At 43.0% G+C, this 20,481-nt stretch overlaps 1 protein-coding gene and 1 long non-coding RNA gene across 2 annotated transcripts; one reads left to right on the top strand and one right to left on the bottom strand.

The window, feature by feature from the left end:
- Positions 1-1,012: 1,012 nt before the first annotated feature.
- rgmd (RGM domain family, member D) lies at positions 1,013-8,173 on the bottom strand. Its single transcript, XM_026346444.1, has 3 exons — positions 7,933-8,173; positions 4,458-4,969; positions 1,013-2,602 (listed from the first exon to the last, which is right to left on the bottom strand). Exons 1-3 carry the CDS (start codon positions 8,024-8,026, stop codon positions 1,904-1,906), a joined length of 1,305 nt encoding a protein of 434 aa, XP_026202229.1. The 5' UTR covers positions 8,027-8,173; the 3' UTR covers positions 1,013-1,903.
- Positions 7,330-9,307, top strand: LOC113152919. Its single transcript, XR_003297935.1, has 3 exons — positions 7,330-7,605; positions 7,679-7,807; positions 9,180-9,307. It is a non-coding gene; the product is annotated as an uncharacterized LOC113152919 (long non-coding RNA).
- The last annotated feature ends 11,174 nt before the right edge of the window (positions 9,308-20,481 follow it).

Here is a 20,481-nt window from a genome sequence, read left to right as displayed (position 1 = left end):
CAAAAACAAGGACAGTGAAATGCGCTGTAAGTGGCTCTTTAGTAAAATGCCGTAACGTACAACATCATTAAAATAATAAGAAGCAAGAAGAAATTTGATCATGTTGTCTTTCTGAGCCTTGAAAATGACAGAGGCCTCTGGAAGGAGGAGAACCACTGGAACCACCACGTCTGAGAGGAATTATGTAGTGGAGTAAAAACTGTGTTTGCCTCTAAAACATAGTGGAGTCAAAGTATAAAGTACCATAAAATGTAAAGATGCATATAAAATACATCATAATTGTAGCACATAGTACTTTCCCTCACTGTCTGCCTTCCCATGACAGGACTCTTATCGCCCCCCCGCCTCCTTCTCTGCTTCTCTACTGTCCTCCTAATATTAAGAATGATGACTTTACTCAAGGCGGGCCATCTGGAATGTGCTTAATGTGTAGAGGGGTGAAAATGGCGACACGTTTCATGAGTCGTCCCCCAAAGCTGGCAGCTCACTGAAGTCTTGTCTTCATTTGAAGGAATGGGACATGGACAGATTAACGATGACTGCGCATGTGACAAAACACGCTGTCACTCAAGCTGAATTCTGAATCGCAGCCTTCTCCTCTAATCACGGGACTCGTTGTTCATATATACTGCGAACATCAGCACCGGGCGTTATTGTTGTTGACTCTAACCTGGTGTTAACCGCAGACTAAATCCTATTTGGAGCCATGCAGAGCTGTGGCAGACAAAAGCAAAGCCAGCAGCCAGCTCAGCACTCAGAGGTAACATTTACACAGGGGACTGAGAACATACTGTGGATCCCTACAGCTACACAGCCAGCTTGTCAAAACTGTCTTTTATATTATGAGCTGTCAGACCTAATGGACTGAGGACCCCATGAGGACAGAACCGGTAATGCAGGCACATGGTTAGAAAAGGCTTGGTTTGGGAATTGAGTTTTTTTTATTCACTGCTTTTCCTACTAATGTTTAAAAACCTTTAGAAGACAGAAAAACAGACCTTACTGTGGAGTGTCCAACACTTTAATACAGAAAATTACAAATGCAACACAACACATATTAGGTTACTTTTCTTACAATGACTCAAAAGAACCAACTAAACACAACAATTGTAAAACATATTATAGTTAAAACATCTATACACAGGCAAATGTACACAATATAACACATATATACACTCTTTTAATATATTATTATATAAAGATTTATGTTTTTTTTTTTACCTTTAAAACTGGAAGCCAAACAGCTTGAAGAGGGAGTGTTTCACAGAAGAATGAGAACAACTGACACCGTTTCTGACTGGTAGGTAGTTTTTTTACATACAGTTGTTGGATCCTGCGTATTTAGCGTTTTGACTTCTAAAAATAACTTCTGTTACCTGTTGCAATAAACAAAGAAAAAAACATCTGAACACACAAAACATGCTGGTACTGCCTGTAAGTGCTAATGATATTGTTGGATTAAACAGAGTCAAGAAGCCACGTGGCTCTGCATTAAAACGTGTGTTAGTGTGCGATGGAGCTGCTTACATACATGTGCAGCTCCATGAGTGGTGGAGTGTTTGAGGGTTGTGCTTCCTTTCGGTAAAAAAATATTTACAAAATGAGTGTTTAGCTACAGCTGAGTTTGATCATTTGAAAGAGACTGGTGTATCCCAGTTAATACTGAGCATGTTTTCTTTTTGACCCAATATGATGAATCTGCAATAAATGCACTGTGTGAAATCCTTCACATGACAATGGCAAAAAAGTTCACAACATCCATGGATTAAAAGCAAAAATTAAACAAATAGAAATGTAGCTGAGCTGAAGCACTCTTTCCTCAAGCTGGTGATGCTTCCATGTTCTGTTTGTCTCCATGTTTCTTGTTTGAAAAAAAAAACATTTATATTTATTCAGTTCATTTCTACAAAAGCAGCAGAGTGAGAAGAAGGAGTGAGAGTAGAGAGTTGCTGGCTGTTGCTGCAACCGATGTGTGTGACATCCCTCGATTATGAGGGCGAGGAGTCCTCGGGGAGTTCTGCTTCAGTTTACTGGGTGGCAGTGCCTTTAAATCCTCCAGAGCGCCGAAGGCTGCCATGGAGAACTCGGGATCTCCTGTGGTCAGCAAGTCAAACACGCAGGACTGAAAGTACACATCCTCCACCTGCAGAGTTTCTCTACACTTCGCCGTGGCCCTCTCCACTGTGTAGACCTGGTGAGGGGGCCTGAGAGGACCCAGCTCTGTGTTGGTGCCCTGCAGGCGGGGTTGCTGGCTCTGACGGCTCAGCGTGTGCTCTTTGATGAGCTCGTTGCGCGGGCAGCCATGCAGACAGAGCTGCAGGCCACCATTGTCCTCCGAAAAGTCCAGGGTATCCTCTGGCATGCGGATAGCAAAGGTTAGGTAGCTGCCCACACGCCGGACGATGATGGAAGTGCCGATGTAGCGGGCCTGTATCTTCACCTGCCGGCCCACTCCAGAACCACCTCGCTCTACGATGGTCAGGCTGCCGCTCTCGCCGCCGCTGCGAGTCCCATCCTGAAAAGCTGATGGCAGATCCTCAGTAGTGGCTTGGTACACTTTTTGATCTGTACAGCCATGGTAGGACTTGAAGATCACTGTAATCTGCAACAGTCAAAAGACAAAGGTTAATAATGTTTTAATGTTACAGTTTCAATATTGGTCCATACATAAAGCAACTGGTAAATGAGCTAAGGGAAGTATTTGTAAATGCAATAGGTTGGAAAAGAGACCCATGTGAATTCTGAATTACGGCAGCGCCAATTAGAGCCACAAGGTGGCAGCAGGAAATCACACATTTAAATAGTTATGCAGCATGTTCATGGTCCTTGTGGGCCTTCAATCTTGTGCCCTCACAGTGATTATCTCTTGATGTAATCTATAATGCAGATTAATTTGTAATTACCTCCTAATATTTACAAGATTGTTGATATTGGTCCATTGGTTGGTAATCAACCAAAGTGATAAACAACAGCTGGACCTAAACTTCCATGGGCTTAACTATTCCCTCTCCTTTCTTACACACACATAACAAATTACTACTAACACTAAAATAATGGCAATAACTCCCCGAGTTGTCACTAGTTGTTGGCTCAAACAACACAGTTTCATAACGGCCTCCGTTCTCCAAGTATCTTCCATCACTTCTATGCTGGCACAGCTAGTGTTTGCTCAGTGACTGACTGTGATTTGTATTCCAGCTGAGCTTTGAAAAATTCTTGACAAAGCGGTGGCTATGGTTATGTTTACACTTACGGGGATACTGTATTTGATGGATGATTTCCTGTCTTAAGTCTGGCAACTCCAAAAGCATGACTGGGGCATGCAGGTGCTGGCACACACCTCGCTGTAGCCACGCTACAGGTTTACATTAGGTTCAACAGGCAGGACGCGCTGCAAAGGCTTTTAAATGTTGGTGCAGAAATCCCTGATGCAATAGGTGCAATGGATTATTGTTTTACCTTGTTTTCAAACAGGTGACTAAAAAATGGGTTTGGTAGTGGTACAGCGAACAGGGAAACTCGATAACTTACTCGACAGTGGGGAAACAGGAATTCTTTTCTCTTTGAGCATAAAATAAACATTAGAAAGCAGCTAATTAACACGCACAGTGTGTGCATGGTGAGTGCTTTATACAGCTGAATCTTTCAGAGCCAAGATATAGATTTAATAGATTTCAAGGCCTCAACCATAAAGAAAATTAAGATCATGAAAGGGCAGCCTATTTAATTAACAGAATCAAAAACAACCTATGCTGCTGTCCAATTATAATAATTATTTCTTTATTTTTCCACATTATTCCATATTTACACAAAAAGCGCCCAGTTAATTATTTGACCAGAGGGGTGAAAAAACATTCCACATCGTGGCTGTGGAGGAAAATGTTTGAGTGAGCGTTAATCACTACCATATGACCACCCATGTGTTAAAGGTAGAGCGCTCAAGCATGTCTGTGATTCAACACCAGTGAAGGACTCCCCTCCTCTTTTTTCCCCTCACAGATCTGAAGGAGCTCCAAGACAAGAGGAATGCTGGAGGCTTGAGAGGCACCGTGGAACGACTATTAACTTCACATGTTTGATACTTTATGGGAATACTCAAAAACAGCCTATCCATGTTGGCCATTACATTTATACTTTATATAATGTGAGTGTTCATTACTAAAATGGACACGGTGTTAGTAAAAGAAGAGTAGTATGTTTCTTTTCTTAATATATAAGCAGGAAGTAACTTGGACCAAGTTAGATATGAAGGTCATTGCACTACACCTACAAAACCAGGGGTTTTCCAGTCTAGTGTCTGTGATGCCTCTTGTTTATTTATGTCACAATTGTTTTTAATCCTTGGCTTTTTTTAATTAAAGTCCTCAGTAATTGATCCTATTCAGGACTCAAAATGCATTCATACCAAACAATATTAAAAAATATAGAAGTTAGGACAAAAAGTGAACTCATCCTACCTTGCTGGTTGCTGTGGCGCTGGAGCCGAGGACAACAGGAACATTCGTCACCTGCACCGACAGGAAGCGATTATCAATAAGAGGCCACGCCCCTTCCACCTTGCAGGTCTGAAACTCATCTCGGAAAGTCCGTAGGTGAGGGTCTCCGAATAATCCACAGTGGGCGTATTTCTTCTGCTGGCCGGCTGAGCCAGATACAAGTACCCGGTTCTCGTAGTCACACAGCTCTGACACTGCCGGCCGAGACGTGCTGGGGACCTTGGCGGAGGAGGTTGGCCCATCGCTGGAGCAGTTATGCTGAGAGAATAACTCCTTAATGCGGAAGACGGCTGAGTGGTAGACCAGATCACCCCTACAACTGCGCGCCTGCCGCCGGGTGCACAGGGCATATGCCCGGAGTGCTATGCAGTAGTCCACATCCGGAGCCACATCATCCTGCAGACCGCTGGAGGGTGAGGTAGAAGCCACATACTCTGCATTGCAGCGCTGGATTCGACACTGCTGGCAGTGAGCTGAAAAACAAAAACAGTGAGCATCAACATTTGGAACTGCAGTATGTCACCGTTACTTCCTCCCTGCAGAAACGATACTGAGTAGATCTACTGAACAAAAACTGCTGCTATTTACTTCTGCCATTAAAATCCATCTGACATTTATGGATACATTACCTCAGCCCAGTGCACGAGGCAGTTCGGTCAGAACTTTTCCACTATCAGGTTTAGCTCAATCAGGAGAGCCATTAAAACTCAAATGCATGAGCTCACGAGGCCATGATCCCACACTGTGCTCCAGAGTCAGTCAAAACTTATTTCCCCTAACTAGCCCTCACAGAAATAGCGTGTAGCCTCACCGTAGGAGGAAACCAACCTGTGTTCGTTTGCCTCATGGTGTTGAATGTGGTTTGGCTTGTGCCGAGGTAATTGAAGTGCATTAAGGTGCACTACATGGCATGGCAGAGGTGGGTGTACGGGGGCAACAAACTTCGAGGGGATCACAAGAGGAAGATCCCCAAACATTTGTTCAGTAATTCTGGGTCCGAACTAGAAACAGGAGGATGTCTAAAACCATTGTTATATTTGTGTAGTATCACCTTAATTCAGGGTTTCAATTATGACTTAAGTTATTATTATCCTCAGGAAAAATAAAGAGCTACTTAAGTGAGTAACAAAAATGTTGACATTGATCACGATAGGTAGCTTGTGTGCTGACTAGGACAGATTCCAGTAACATTTCCAACAAACAGCAGCTCTACATTAATCCACAACACATACATCACTTTTACTGCAAGCCTGGGATCCGTTGCAACAGACTGCTCTTGTATTGCAACAGAATAATCTTCTGTTTACTCCAAAAAACTCAGTTTAATCTCCCAACAGCCTGGACACAGGCGACAAGATAAGCATGGAGATTTCACACCAAGTGCACATGAATTATTTTGCACCATTTCTTCCCTTTTCACATGCATCTGATGCGCTGAGGGGGCCATGGCAGATGATTAATGCATCTCACAGTCACTGCACTTCAATACGAGTCTTGATAAACAACCGAGATGGAGTGCGAGAGGTCAAGTTAGAGGCATTCTGCATCCCTCCTCTGAATTCCAACAGCCTCCCCTGTATCACTGCGGGGTCACCCCAAGTCAGCTGTGATTGACACTTTTTGACAATCACTGCCTGCGTAGGCATCAACAACCATGCATCTCCCTAAAGGGTCTTCATGCTCTGGCACTTAGTAGGCTACCAACAAGTGTGAGAACCACGAGGGGAACACACAAAAAGAGGAAAAGCCAGTAGAGAAAAGAGAAAAAGCAAACCGACCAAACTGTTTTTTTGTATTAATATGTAGTAGAAGTGTGTTGTGGATTAGTACGTGTAGGTGTGAGGCAGGATTTTCTAATCATGTCAACTTAATCTTTATGCAGCTCTACGAGTGTTAAATACTTAATATTTTGACTGACCTTTCTAGATGTCTTGTGTAGTATTATCATGATTAGGACTACTTAAGCTAATAAATCTGGTTCAGATTGGTAATTACTGGACTTTGATTTCAAAATTTGCACAAAAAAAGTCAAATAAAAACTACAACTACAACTAACAACTATCTGTACATGGCTTCAGGTGTCTGATAAACTTTTAGGTAATTTATACTCATTACATTATGATATCATAAATTAAATCAAAGTGCCACAAAGAAAAGGTTTTAGCACAGGTCTGGCTTGGCGAACTACTAAAGCTATAGCTTACATATCATATGATATCTGCATATCCCAGTCCTGACTCTGCCTTTTAATAATTTAAAGATCAAAACCTGGTTACAACAAGCTTGCACAGGCTCCCAAATCAATAAAGAGGAACCTGCTCCAGGGATCTTTGGCAGTATTACAGGGCATACATCCAGTAGTATAGTGTTGTTAGAGTATTTAATCAGGATTTAATTATTATATCAAGATATGAGTGTTTATAGTGTCATTAAAAATATGTTTTTTTATTGTTGTATTTTTGAACTTGCAAATACCTGAGGATTTTTTTCGCTTGTGATTTTTCTATACTTTAGCAAACATAAAAAGTTAACTATAAACAAATACAGCAGAAAATAACACTATACTATAGTTATCTGCACATTATTCATGAACACAGTCATAATAATCCACTTCCTCACTGTTTCTTTATTACAAACAGTCAAACTCTGGGTTAAGTTTGTCAACTTTAACATCAACGCAAACCCGAGAAGCCCTTTGGGAACTGACAACAAGAAAACATGAAATTAATCCAACTTAATAATCCAAATAAAACGTGTTTGTTTGTGAGCGACCAACACGTTCAGAGGCCAGAGAGCTGGACCCCCCCCCATGCCTGCTAGCTAACAAAGTTAATAAACGAAGCATGACCGTGCTCCGCGCACATTCAACCATCACTTTAACTCTTCAACTTGGCTTTAGAGGTTTAAATCATTGAAGGAGCATTAAAAGAAACACGTCGGGCTCCTGTTAGAGTGGTTTTCTGCCTTAAATAGGAGCTCCGTGCTTTTATTTTTGCTCCGGACGCAAGCAGCTAACGAGCTATGCTAACTCGTAACTTCACTCTGTACAAACTTAGCGGCAGCAACACGCATGTCCGCTCACGACGGGATGACCGACCGGAGCCTGGTGGTAATGGCTGCGCTTTCGTTGCTTTATTTGTGCCAGCAAAGTGTTTAAAAAATGTGTTTTTATTAAAAAAAAGCAGGTCGGTGCCGTGCTGCTCGGCTAGTGCAGGCTGCACCAGGACGGCGCTTTGTCCCCGCAGTGGACGGACTACTTTAACAACAACCACTCGAAAACACCCTGAAACCGTCATCGAGGAGACGTGAAGGTGAAATAGTTTAACTTCAGCCACACAGCATTAGGGAAAAGTTCACTTTTCTACTCTCACGTCCACCCTCCCACCCCCAAACATCCCCCGTGTGCGGCACACGGGGGCTGGAAAACAGCGCTCACCTGGTCGAAAGAGCAGCGAAAGCAGCACCATGGTCAACGTCGCACAGTCCCAGAGCCGCCGCTTAGCCGTGATTTGAGGTCCGCTTCTCCCCATACCAATCCATCCAGTTAGGTGGGAGATCCTCGGCTGCTTCTCATCGACGCTGCGGGGAAATCACACAAATATTCGTCTTCTTCCCAAAGCGCTGTCATTCAAAAAAAAGGGGGGGGGGGGGGCGTCTTCAGGGCGGCTCTACGAGGGAGGGGTCTAACGCGCAGACGGGGCCCAGAGGTGATTGCTGGCCAATGAAAGACTAATTATTCACTAACCGCTTGATATTTACATGTTGTGGCAATTACTGGGGACGAGGACAATATAAAATTAAAATAAATGAAAAAAGGTGAGGCGATTAGGAGTTATAGACTGTAGCTGAAGAGGATAACAGTGTTATGGGCTGAGGGTTACACAGCCTGTGTGTTATCTGAGTGTTTACAACTCATGCCCATGGTGTAGAGCTGTTCATTATTCAATATATGCACAAGTGACACATCCTAAACAAAAGCTTTCTCATGCAGAAGAGGAGGAGAAAAGTTGAAACTCTTTGCACTACAAAGCATTCAGGGCATCTGTCCCGTTTGACGCCCCCTTCCTCCTCCTCCTCCTCCTCCTCCTCCTCCTGAGGACAAATGTTTGAGTGTGTGTGTGTGTGTGTGTGTGTGTGTGTGTGTGTGTGTGTTCTGCATTAAGCAGGATTTTCTCACCTGTTGTTTTCTCACTCCAGACTTAGAGCTAAAATAACAGGCTTTGATTGACAATTGTCAGTGCAAACGAACAGATAATGCCTGGCTTTGTTTATCTAGTGAATATGTTAACTTGGAAGTCTTATTTTGAGGTTAGACCTGGCGTGATCATGATATTATGATGACTGATATGCAAGGACTGAGACTTAAGAGTAATTGGAGCTATCTAATTAATGTAATGTGTGTTTTTCTCTGGCGAATAATTGTATGCGGAGCTGACAGATCCCCTTTAAGTCGTCTTTACCAGCTGACTTTTACCTGCTAAAAACTTGGCCATTGTCTATTTTTGTCACAAAAGTGCAGAGAAAATACTCTGACTCGATTATTTTCTCCAAGCAAAACTTTGTGTGCTATAAATTTTTCCATTACATTTTCAGTTAGCAACTTGTATGTTACTCTTTTCCTTTTGTGGCCAACTTTCCAACTCTCTCGCTCCGTCAACGACACTCTGTCTTTCATTTGCACAGCTGCTGTGAGGCCGGACCATCTGCAAGGCACACACAGGCTCACCAGCTTTCAGCCTTCGCCCGACACACACTCTGTGGTTTCTGTGCCATGCAAATAAAGAATTTTAATGCGCCGACCAATTACTGAATAAAATATTGATGTTGAGAAAATCGACAGTTAAAGTTTGTGTGTTTTCTAGAATCGGATTAAAAGTTAAAGCTTTGTTTAGGTGCAGCTGGAACATTTGGGTTGTAGCTGTGGGTCTCCCTCTGCGCCTCCCTCCTGACTTTATGAGGGAGAAGTGAACCCAGGCAGTTATTGGATCACTGATTTTTCTATACACATGCAGGCTCCTCCGGCCACACAATTGTGTGATTCAGGTGGCCTGTCAGTCTTGTGAAAGGTCTTCACAGGCCCGTGTTGATGCGGGGCTGATATATATAGTGAAGGGGGAAACGAAGACAGCTCAACCCAAGTGGAACGTGCGGATTGTTCTGAGCTGCCAGAAGGGCCTCTGTCACACTGGATCCAGTGTGCCAGGTTTATCCCCCCAGAGGGCTCTACCTTACTCTGTTTGTTCAGCTAATTTTGGAGGCTTGGTTGGTTGATCTGTTTTATGGCTGTGCTTTATGGTCACATTTTAATTCCCCGCCAAACAGGTTACACTTGGTATTTCCTTCGACAGCTTGGAGAAAGGGCAGGAACGCAGCGTAGGAGGGAGATCGGCTGATGATGTGGATGTACTGTAAAACACACTGAAATGAAATCCTGCCAGACACGTCTCACCTGTTACAGTGTTTGTCTTCAGGACCAAATGACACCATTTCCTGAGGATGAAAACACATAATTACACTTGAAACAGCTGGAGATTAGAAAAAGCTTAGTTTTAGTAACAGAAAATCTGCATAATGCATGTTACATTAAAGAAAAGCAGAGCCATAGTTGATAAAGCTGCTTCCCACTGCATAACCTGTGGTTCCACACTGCAGGACTGATGACCAGTGAAGCAAACAGTTAATTGATCCAGGTGGATGGTGAGGATGAATTCAGCACATGAAAGAAACTCTGAGGCTGCCTGTCAGGCTTGATGGGTGGAGAAAGACCTCTTTCTTCCCACATGTCCTTATGAGCGGATTGCATTGCATGACCCAGCAAATATGTATCCACTACCAACAAGCTGGAGAGAATGAAGGAGCGGGTGGATGACTAGGGCGTATATCAGGTAAAATAATGTATTGTGGTGTATTTCTCCGGCTGACACTGGGTCATTTGTTACCGTACAAAAGAAGCAAATAAAGAGCCTGTTTCTGCAAGCGTCACAAAGAAGAGCAAAGGGTTTTGGATCAACTTTAAAAATCTGTGCCAGAAAAACATGGAACAGCAGTGAGAGATTCGAAAAACTTCAGACTTCAAACTACAGAAAATCTAGAGTGAAGTGAAAGAGAGTGAGAAAGAAAGAATTGGAGAAATGGGGGAAGGGAGGAGGAAAGGGGAGAGAAAGAGGGAGTGAGGGATTGGGTTTCCTCTGACTGTGTGTCTGGGCAGCTCCACATGTTCCTCATTAAGGTCCTCACACTGTGGGACCAGCTCCACACTGGGATGCTTGTTATTGTTATTAGGCCCAACGTGCTGTGGTCTGGTGGAAGCCTGAAAAGAGAACCGATTCAGGACCATCACCTCAACTCGCTGTCCTCAAACCAAGGAAAAATAACTGCACTCATTACACTGCCACATTATACATTTGTACATACATGAAAATTGTAATGAAATCTAATCCGATTCACAGAAATGATGTGTCTGTATGTTTCTTCACCTACGAATCCACTTAAAAGCTATCTGTTCTCGGACGCTGTCAATCTTAAACAACTTACTAAAAAAATTTACTAAATAATAAAAAGTACAGTTGCAGGAAATTGTCGATGTTTCACGCTTCTGATTTTTGCTTAATTTCATGCCCATCTAAATTTGTCAACTGAGACATGGATCGTGTTTCTGCTAGATGTTGATACCATCAGAGATTGGAATCAGAAGTAGCATGCGCCCTCTGCAGCACCACACGGTTGCAATATAAGAGACACACTTATTGAATTTTAAACAGGAACCAGAGCAAATTGGCTGTTTCTTTTTTTTCTTCTGAGGGCCCCTGTCTGAAATGAAGTGGCCTATAGCACAGCTGAGACGGAGAGTGAGAGATGCGGAGAGCGAGTGTGTCTGCTTCAAGCCTCTCCCTGTTAGAGGGGATCTGTTATCTCAGCAGAGATAAGGGAGACTGTGGTGTGAGTGTATACAGTGCAGCGCTGATAGCATCTCCACTCAATGATCCCACTTACGGCGCCCTGATTGATAACTGACAGCGCACGGAGGGGGGGCTTCTGGAGTGTTTTTGAAGGCACCCCTCAGTAGGTAACCATGCGAGCATCTGTTTGCTGTGTTCCTTTGGATCTTTTGTCTCGGAGTAAACAGCAATTATCACACATGGATGTCATCTGAGTGGAGAATGTGCTAGTCACGACACCGCACTAACCAAGGTCTACGCAACAAAGGAAGGATTCAAAAAAATATTTGTATGTTCATATAAAAGTTATTTTTTATGACTAACTTGCTGCAACTTTTCAGTTTGATGCTTTTCGTCGTCACTGCACAGAACCAAGCTGGGCTCCTCCTCCTCCCTCCTTTCGCACAGAACAAATGTTGACACAGCCAGTCAAGCCCCATCCTTGTGAATAGACAGTCAACTAACAGGTAACCCTAGCTCCGGGGTCGTGGGGTCATCCCAGCTTGATGAGGGATGATGGGTAAAATAAATGGAGAGCAGCACACACAGAGACCTCTGATGTCTTCAACCCTAAAGGGAGAGAGTTCAGGGCCATTTGACCTCTGACCTAAGCCCTGCCTATGTGTTTGTGTGTGTTTTGAGGGTTAAACCTCCTCATTCTTGAATTCTTTATTATTTTTCTACTTTTTTTTTTCTTCACTGGCGAAGTTTTTTTTTTTTTGGCACCAATAAATCAAAAAGAAAAAAAAAACACCTCAATGTACAGCTTCACTGAGCAGCCTGTGAAGCTTATTCCAATACGTAACCTTGTTTGACCATGCCTCATCTTTCTCTTTTGATGACGACACTCCCCCACTTCTAGTCACTCGAGCCGTGATGCATTATCGAAACGGGGAACAAATTGCTTCGCGATGGCCACGACAACTCTCCTTTCTCCCAGAATGTGAATTGCTCGCACGCCTCTGAACCCACCACATCAATATTTAATATTCAACATTTCTTTAGCTTTCAGTTTCGTGCACAGGTCTGTGTGTCCAGACTGCACTGGACAAAGCAAGAGAAAACTGTAGTTTATTAAAATAAGCCTTGCTAAATGCTAATTGTAACATTGTAAATAGGATGTTTTATTGTTTTTGATGATGGTCATATTTGCAGCCACAGTACTGAATGACTTCTGGGTGCTCAGTGTGTCTCATGCTATCATGAGACACATGATAGCATGCCAAAACACTTTTCACTGACATTCATATCTCATCTGTACAGTTAATATTTCAGGGGAAAGTATTAACTGTACTGTATTAACTGTACCATAGATATGAACAGCTGTTTACAGAAAAACTTTATTATTGGTAATGGAAATAATGTGGGGCTTTGCTTCTAAAACCTCGTGGGGTATTTTAAAACATGTTTTGCCCACCATGCGCTCTCACCTGTTTGCCCTTTACACCTGACGGCTTGAGGCTTAATCTGTAGATGCATTTGTGATAAAGCGCGTCCTTCAGTTAGTTCGCAACTGTTGGTATTGTTTCGGGCCTGGATCAACCAAACAACTGCCCTGCACCAGGAATAGATGGATGGGCAATAACTCATGAGAGTATAATTTTAGCCACTCTCATCTACAATATGTTTAGATAGAGATATCTAAATGATATTTTCTCCAGCTTGAGCTTGTTTAAAGCAGCAAAATGTGCAACAACAAGACAAAGGTGAATACTAGCCTTGAAGTTTGAGCGACTTTCTGCTTCAGCACAGAACTGTTAGGTGTGGAAAAGTTCACATGAACTGCTGGAAAACTGATAGGGCTGTTTTCCCCCCTTTCCTTTCCAGCAGATGTTTCTCACATTTACTTTAAGTCCACAGAAGATCCATTCCTTATACGGTTATCTGGGTTCACTCTTATCACACTATTAAAAACCCCAATAATATATTAGAAAATGACTTTCTGTGTTTGCATTTGATTGCTTTTGGCACGATGTTACATGTTAGTTTTAATGTATTTTGAATTAAACAAGAACTGTGATGGCATATGTTGCAGAAGGAAAACACCAGTCCTTTAAAAGCTTGATTAGCATCTTCAGGCAGGTATGAATGTGAGTACGGGTTATGCCAGGGAGGAGAAAAATAAAAACCTTACCTTGGATCGGGGTGTTTGTGGTATATGCTGGATATTGAATTGGAGCACTAGTCTAACTGGACTTTGAATGGGCAGATGCAATGAAGCCTCGTTCCCCTTGCAACTTCAGCTGGCCGACTAAGAACTTGGGCAGCTACAGGGACAGATAGCCATTGGAATCAAGGCACATGACAACAGCTGTCTGTTTCAAGAATCGGCACTTTGATTAGAGCGGGATGGTAGTGAGCGATGTGGCCTAATTCCTACATATCTGGGTAGGGCACTTCTTAGAAAAGAGAGAGAGAGGGGAAAAAAAAAAGCAAAAGCATTGAGTGGAAAAAAGACTGAGGCACAATCACATTCATGGGTATTCAGAAACATGCACACTTGTGCATACACCCACATTTATATTACACTTATACTACTCGTATTCATGCACATTGCAACCATGTGTCACACTTGGACAGCTTCCCATGTTCTCTAAAAAGTCCGTCACACACAAAGACAGGAGGATCTGAATGCAGCCGACCAGGGGCCCCAGCGTAAGCTGTGCATGTGTGCAGCAAGAACAAGGTTGTATCTGTCTGGTTTGTTGTCGCTGATCCTCGTCCTCTACCCGAGCCCCACCCCTGCAGTATCTCCCCTTCTGGAGTGATTATTCGTGTGTTTTGACTTTGTTTTTGTTGACACCACTCTTTAAGCTTGGTAACAGTCACCAAAACACTGTAAAGCCTCAAATTTTACCTACATGCAACTCTTTCATGTGGCATCGCAACTGAGCATGATATGAGCAGAATTCGCAAACAAGAGAGATCATGCCCCATAATGTGCGTTTGGTTATCAGCTGGTTGCTGCCAACAGGCCGGGGAGATGTGAATGTGATTAACCTTGCCAGACTGACTCAGTGAGCTCGCTCCGGGATATAAGCATGAGTTCCTGGTGATTTATAGACACGGAGAAGTCAGCCACGAGGCCTCAGGCTGAAGGAGAGGGAGAGGGAGAGAGCAAAACAACAGTACTTAATTCAAGTCTGACAAATATTCTGCAGGAAATCCATACAGACTGCTCCATCAAATATTTCAGACCCCCTGGTTCTCCCCAGTTGTAAACAGCAACTTGTAAACTCACAAATTCCACATTAACAAAGCTAAAAGAAAAAAAAAATGTTTGCCTGCTTTAGTTTACTTTCTGCAATAATACACCATACTGGTTCTGCCCTTCCCAGACAGCATAGAAAATGCATCTTTGCAAGCTCCCTGGGAAATGTGCCTTGGAACAGATGTGAATTTCCAATAAAAGTGATTCTTAATCCTGCACGCATTTTTCAGAGTTGTGAAATGGCAAAAATACCTCATAGGGTGCATATGATTCATCCCACATTGTTCTTTCCTCCCTCCCATAGTTTGTTCAGTCCAATCTTTTTAGGCAAGCAGCTGTTCGCGCAGACAGCTGCGTCGGGCCATTCATTGCAGCCGAGAGGCAATTAAAAAATCAAGTCAATGGTGTGTTTCAGTTGATCCATCGCTATTTCTACATATAATCCCGTCTCTCATGCCTCCCGTCTCTTTTTTGCGCATGCATGTAAACAACAGATCACACACACACACACACACACACACACACAGACATGCCCCATCAGTAATATCACAAACTACGATGCAGTGGTATGGAGATTCACTTTTTTCTAAAGACAAAAGCCACAAATTGCAGTGACATGGCACAATTGGATTTGAGGCCTTATTGAGGCCAGAGCCGAGAGGAGCCATGTAATCTCCAAGACTTACTGGTCCACAGATTTTTTCCATATCTTCTTCAGTGGAGGTATGCGGCCACACAAAGTCTGACTGGCGTCACACTGGCATTCATCGAGTGGAGGCCGTGCCTTGTGCCACAAGCACTGGCGCATTCTTATGCAGTCGTGCAAATGAAAACACATACGTGCATCCATTCAAGAGCTTGCATGTGCCTCTCTCTTCCAAACACACACAACACTCACACACACACACGCACACTGTCCATGTCTCCAGTTGTTCCCTCCTCTCACGGCACACAGCAGGTGTGAGCTGGAGTGTGACAGAGCCTGGTTGGGTGGAGTGTTTCTGGATGATCTGCAGTCTTTAGAACAGATTTTCTATTGTTTCAAATGTGTGCGCACTTTTGGAATCGATTTGGAAAATGTGATGGGATTAAGCTGTTGGCCGTGCATTTTGGCATTTGCCACATCGTCATTTGTGAAATATAATATATTTAGATTCACCATCTGTGAAAGATGCTGTGTTTTCATTTTTAACTTGAGTAAGTGGACACTCATCACTTAAATGTACTGTATTAAATAAGAAAGGTAGCTTTCTTGCAGTAATTGTAATCCAATGATTAAAAGTCATTGTGAAGACAAACATATCATTAAAAACGAATGACGTGGCAAACAGAACTTATATTCTGTATAACATTGCGAGTACCTACAGAGCTTTTATTCTTTTTTTTTCTCTTCTGCAGTGGTTCAATGTAAAATGCTGAACAAGCAACTATTTCCCTGCTCTCCACACAAACATTCTTGGTGCTGCCAACTCGTAGAGCTGCAACTAATTCTGAGTTGTGAAAGCAGACTGACATCAGATTTAAGTTTCCACATCTTTAAGAGAAATGTGCCAAGATTATTATCCAACCAAGGATTCCAAATTTATTTGAGTTTGCAGGAAAACGTCATCTATCAAACTGGCTAAAGTAGCTGGATGTGCAGCCTAACCACCCTTAAAGAAGTGATATATAGTAGGTTCTCTCCACCTTCCATAACACAAAATGCTATTTAAAAGTGAAGTTTGTTTTCCCCGTGCTCCTCCTGTCTCTTTGTGCATTATTTTTGGCAGATGCCATCACTTTGTCAGTGCATAGCATAATTGTCTTAACCAAAGAGATGATTCACATGATTTATTTATAATTGCTGGTGCACACACAGACTATTATGTATGTTGAATAGCGAGCTTTAACCAGCTGTGGGCTCATCGTTTACACACACACACACAATGAAGATTTTTAAAAAGCACTCATCCTACATTTGGGGGAGAGGGGGAGTAAAGACTTTATTGGATGGTGATTTCTGACTTCCTCCTGAGTTTCGTCTAATGATTGCTGAGGATGAAGGACCATGATCTTTCCTGAACCCCCTTTCCCCCATAGCTGAGCACTTCCTGTCTGCCACATGTGTGCTGCAGCAACCATACGTTCACAGAGGACATTATTCTTTCTTTTCACAGCCTGGGTCGAGCAGCTGAGTGAAAAAGTTGCCAGTAACTGTGTTGGAGCCAGGGGGAATAATCTTATTTTGAATATTCATGGGCCTTTACTGTAGCATTCAGCTCTATAGCAAATCAAACATTGCTCAAGCTCTTTCTCCTCTTCCTCTCTGTCTTTCTTCTCCTCATCCTCCTCCTCTTTCTCCTACTCCAGACAGGAGCATTACAGAGTAATAGCAGTCAGCTAGAAGCTTTTTTGTAATTGCCTGGGCTCATGTGCTGCGGAAAGCCAAAGCAGGGGCCAGCGGCATCAAAGACTGACTGATCATTTCACAGACTCCCTCCACTGAAAGGGGGGGCGTAGAGGAAAGGGAGGGGGAAGAAAGACACACAAATACATATGGACAAACAAACCAGCGAAGGTCATGTATGAAGCAGACATGCTGATGGCAGTAGATGGACAGATAGGACGACAGGAACAGAAGAACCTTAGTCAAACCAATTCAGTTCTGCTCCAACACCTGTTAATATTTAACAAACAATGGGGGTGGCACCAGTGGTACAGATGGAAAAAAAAAAGAAAAGAAAAACAAAAAAGTGATGTTGAGATGACATCATGGATTATTAAGGTGGGGGTGGGTCTAATAAGGGCCTGGTTTGGCTTGGACGGTAAAGAGGGCAGGAAACTGAGGCAGAAGCAATTTGAGAAGCTGAGGCCTCAGTCTGCAGCTGTGCACTTAGTTTCTCTCTCCCAGTTACATAGCTGCAGGACTGACAATACTGCAAATACTTAGCCGTGACCTCTCCTCTACTTCACGATGCAGTGCACACATGTGTTACTTAAAAAAATATATGTAACAATAACTTTCTTAATCGAAGCGTATTTCTTAAACGTGAGGGAAAACTGCGTAAACTTTGTAGCTTCATGATGTAAAACTTAAAAATGAGTCAAATCCCAAAGCCCTTTGTTTTTCTTTTAAAGCCATGCTCAACATCTTTCTTTCAAAGCAATATGTGGATGGAGCAGCTTAAACATCGTATGTCTACTTGCTGTACACATGGAAAACACCCAGCTGTCCCGGCAGATGTTGGCCAGAACAGAGAAATTAGCGAAGACTACAGTAAAACAACCAGGGAGGATTTATAAGACGCACGATGCTGCTGCACCACACACTGTGATCAGAGTCACGTACTGACAAATGCTCATTGTGATGCTCAACTTTTGAACTACTATGTGCGTGTGTGTGTGTGTGTGTGTGTGTGTGTGTGTGTGCACCTCTGCTATGTTTTTATTAGCTGTGTGCCTAAAGTTGCCAGATTGTGAGCAGCTTTCCCCTTTGAATATATGCGTTGCTTGCAGAGTCACCGTCCTGCATTCTTCTTTGCAGACAAGTCAATTAGAACCAGCTGATCTCCTTAAAGTTGGAGAGGAGCACAGGAATGCTCTGGTGGGACAAATGCCAAGCATCACTACACAACACCAATAGCTCCTTGTGGCATACAGAGAAGAAGTGGGGGGGGGGATGAACATCAGTATGTTTGCAGACTGAACCAGGAGAGAGCAGGAGAGGGGGACGGGATACTGTGAGGCACCAGCCTGAGAGCTGAGCCCTCTGCCACGGCGCTTTTGTTGCCAGATCACAACCAGATGTGCCAAGTGTGTCCAAACAGGAATGACTGTGTGAAGGCAATTTTCAGCAATTTGTCAGATTTTAGCATCCCCCCCTCCTCCCTCCCTCTCCCTCCTTTATCCTCTTCACCCCATGCCTCCTGAAAGACAAATACAAACATTAGAGGAGCGCGCAGAATTTCAAACAGGCTCCCACAAATGCTTGCTCCACTCTTTGCCTCCAGCACAGTCATGTGATGAGAGATATACAGTGTAACGTCTGAGCACACTGGGCAAGACAAGGCCTGTAGTATTGACAAATAACCACCCACCTAACTTTCATGCATCAGCATTACTGAATCTACTGATCCAAATGTGTGATGCATTTATTTACACTTCGCTTGTTGAGTCGAAATCCCTGACAACATTCACACACCCCAAATCCATCATCCTAACTCACTTTGGGCATCACAACCAAAGCAAAAGTAGAGATGAATAGAGAAAAGGTTGTTAATCTCTCTCTAGACACGTCGTAAATTACAGTTTCACTCTCAAGGTTAGAAAAACAGTTTGAACCAACTTCTCTCACTTTACCTCTTTGCCACATGTAATGTATATTTTCAATATGCACGCCCTTTAAGAGGAACTCCACCAAATTTTGCAGTGAAACCTTGCTTGCAGAGAGCTTATGTGAAAAAGGCTGAATGAAGCATTTTGTGGAGGGAGCTGTGTGGAGTGTCAGGTGATGTCATTGGAGGGAGCGTTGGTTGGGGCTGAAGACCACAAGTTTGAAAATGAATTAAAACAAAACTGTGGGTATGGAGTTGGAAAGAAATGAGCTTACCAGATCAGAGGTAACCTGCACTCATTGCTCTGTGTGGCTCCCAATTGCTGCTGCTAGTACAACACACCCAGATCTTTGACTGAAATGTTGGAGGTTGAGTTGCATCATGGGTATTGTAGGCCTAACATTTTGAAAAGATAATGCATGGCAAAGAAAAAAAAAAAAAACCTGTCTTGCTGACTCTGCTGCAACATTTTTAAATACTTTTTCACACTCCCCATTGTTAGCAATATTATATGAGTTTAATAATAAACAAGTAGTGCACTCGTAAAAATCGTCACATGCCCTAAAGAGTGGGAAACAAAGAATGGCTGGTCGACTGTTAATGTTGAGTGATGCTGGTACAAAGAAATACACATCTGCATCTCCCTCCCCTCGACTCCCTCCATCTGTATCCACACAACCTGCACAAACAACACACTCCCTGGCCCTCACCTATGAAGAGGACCTTATGAACGTGCTCTGTTGTCTTGGCCCCTCTTGAGGTCATCTGGACAGTATAGAGAAATGACTTTTGTGCCCTCACATGGCAAGTATGCATGTAAGCAGTCATTTTCTGGCAGAGGTAAGAGACATGGCCTAATCAAACTTGTCACTGCATTTCTAACTGAGGGTGATGTTCACAAAGTTGCAAGTACACATTAAATAACAATCATCAGGCTGGACCACTAGATGACCATGATAATGCCATCAAACCCAAACCCCAGGACCAAACACAGTTGATTTGGTCGGCGTCACTGAGACGCGTGGTACATTTCTGTGGAGGTGCACATCAAGCTGTTGCCTCTAGGGTGTTGCATATGGGCATTTGGTTTGGTCCACCGTGCCTACACTGTACATACGTGTAGATCTGACATAGAAGCATAAAGCATCCAAGCATCAGGTGGAAGTAGTCCGATTCGTTTTTCTGCATTTAACTTTGCTTTTTTTGAAGATTTCTTTCTAGTTTTGGCGTTTCTGTCAGTCATGGGTCTTGTTATTCTGCAGGGGAGCTCAAATTCACCACTAATGCCTGTTTTAATTTGTTGCCTCATTGCTCTAGAGCCCAGGATAAATAGCTGTTGTTGTTTGTGTCACTTACAAAATGAGTGGTCTTGCTTGGAAAGTTAGTCAGTGTTTACCATCTTTATTAGAGTTTGTTGTTCTGGCTTACATAACAGAGGGAAATAAGGCTCGTGCTTATGAAAAAAGAAATGCCTACTCAACCACTTCATGTTTCAACAAAGTTTCATTTGCAATATATTGTTG

This window comes from Anabas testudineus, chromosome 4 (assembly GCF_900324465.2).
Source record: "Anabas testudineus chromosome 4, fAnaTes1.2, whole genome shotgun sequence".
Lineage (NCBI taxonomy): Eukaryota > Metazoa > Chordata > Actinopteri > Anabantiformes > Anabantidae > Anabas > Anabas testudineus.
The sequence above is the reverse complement of the archived record's forward strand: the minus strand, read 5'-3'. Positions and strand labels throughout refer to the sequence as shown.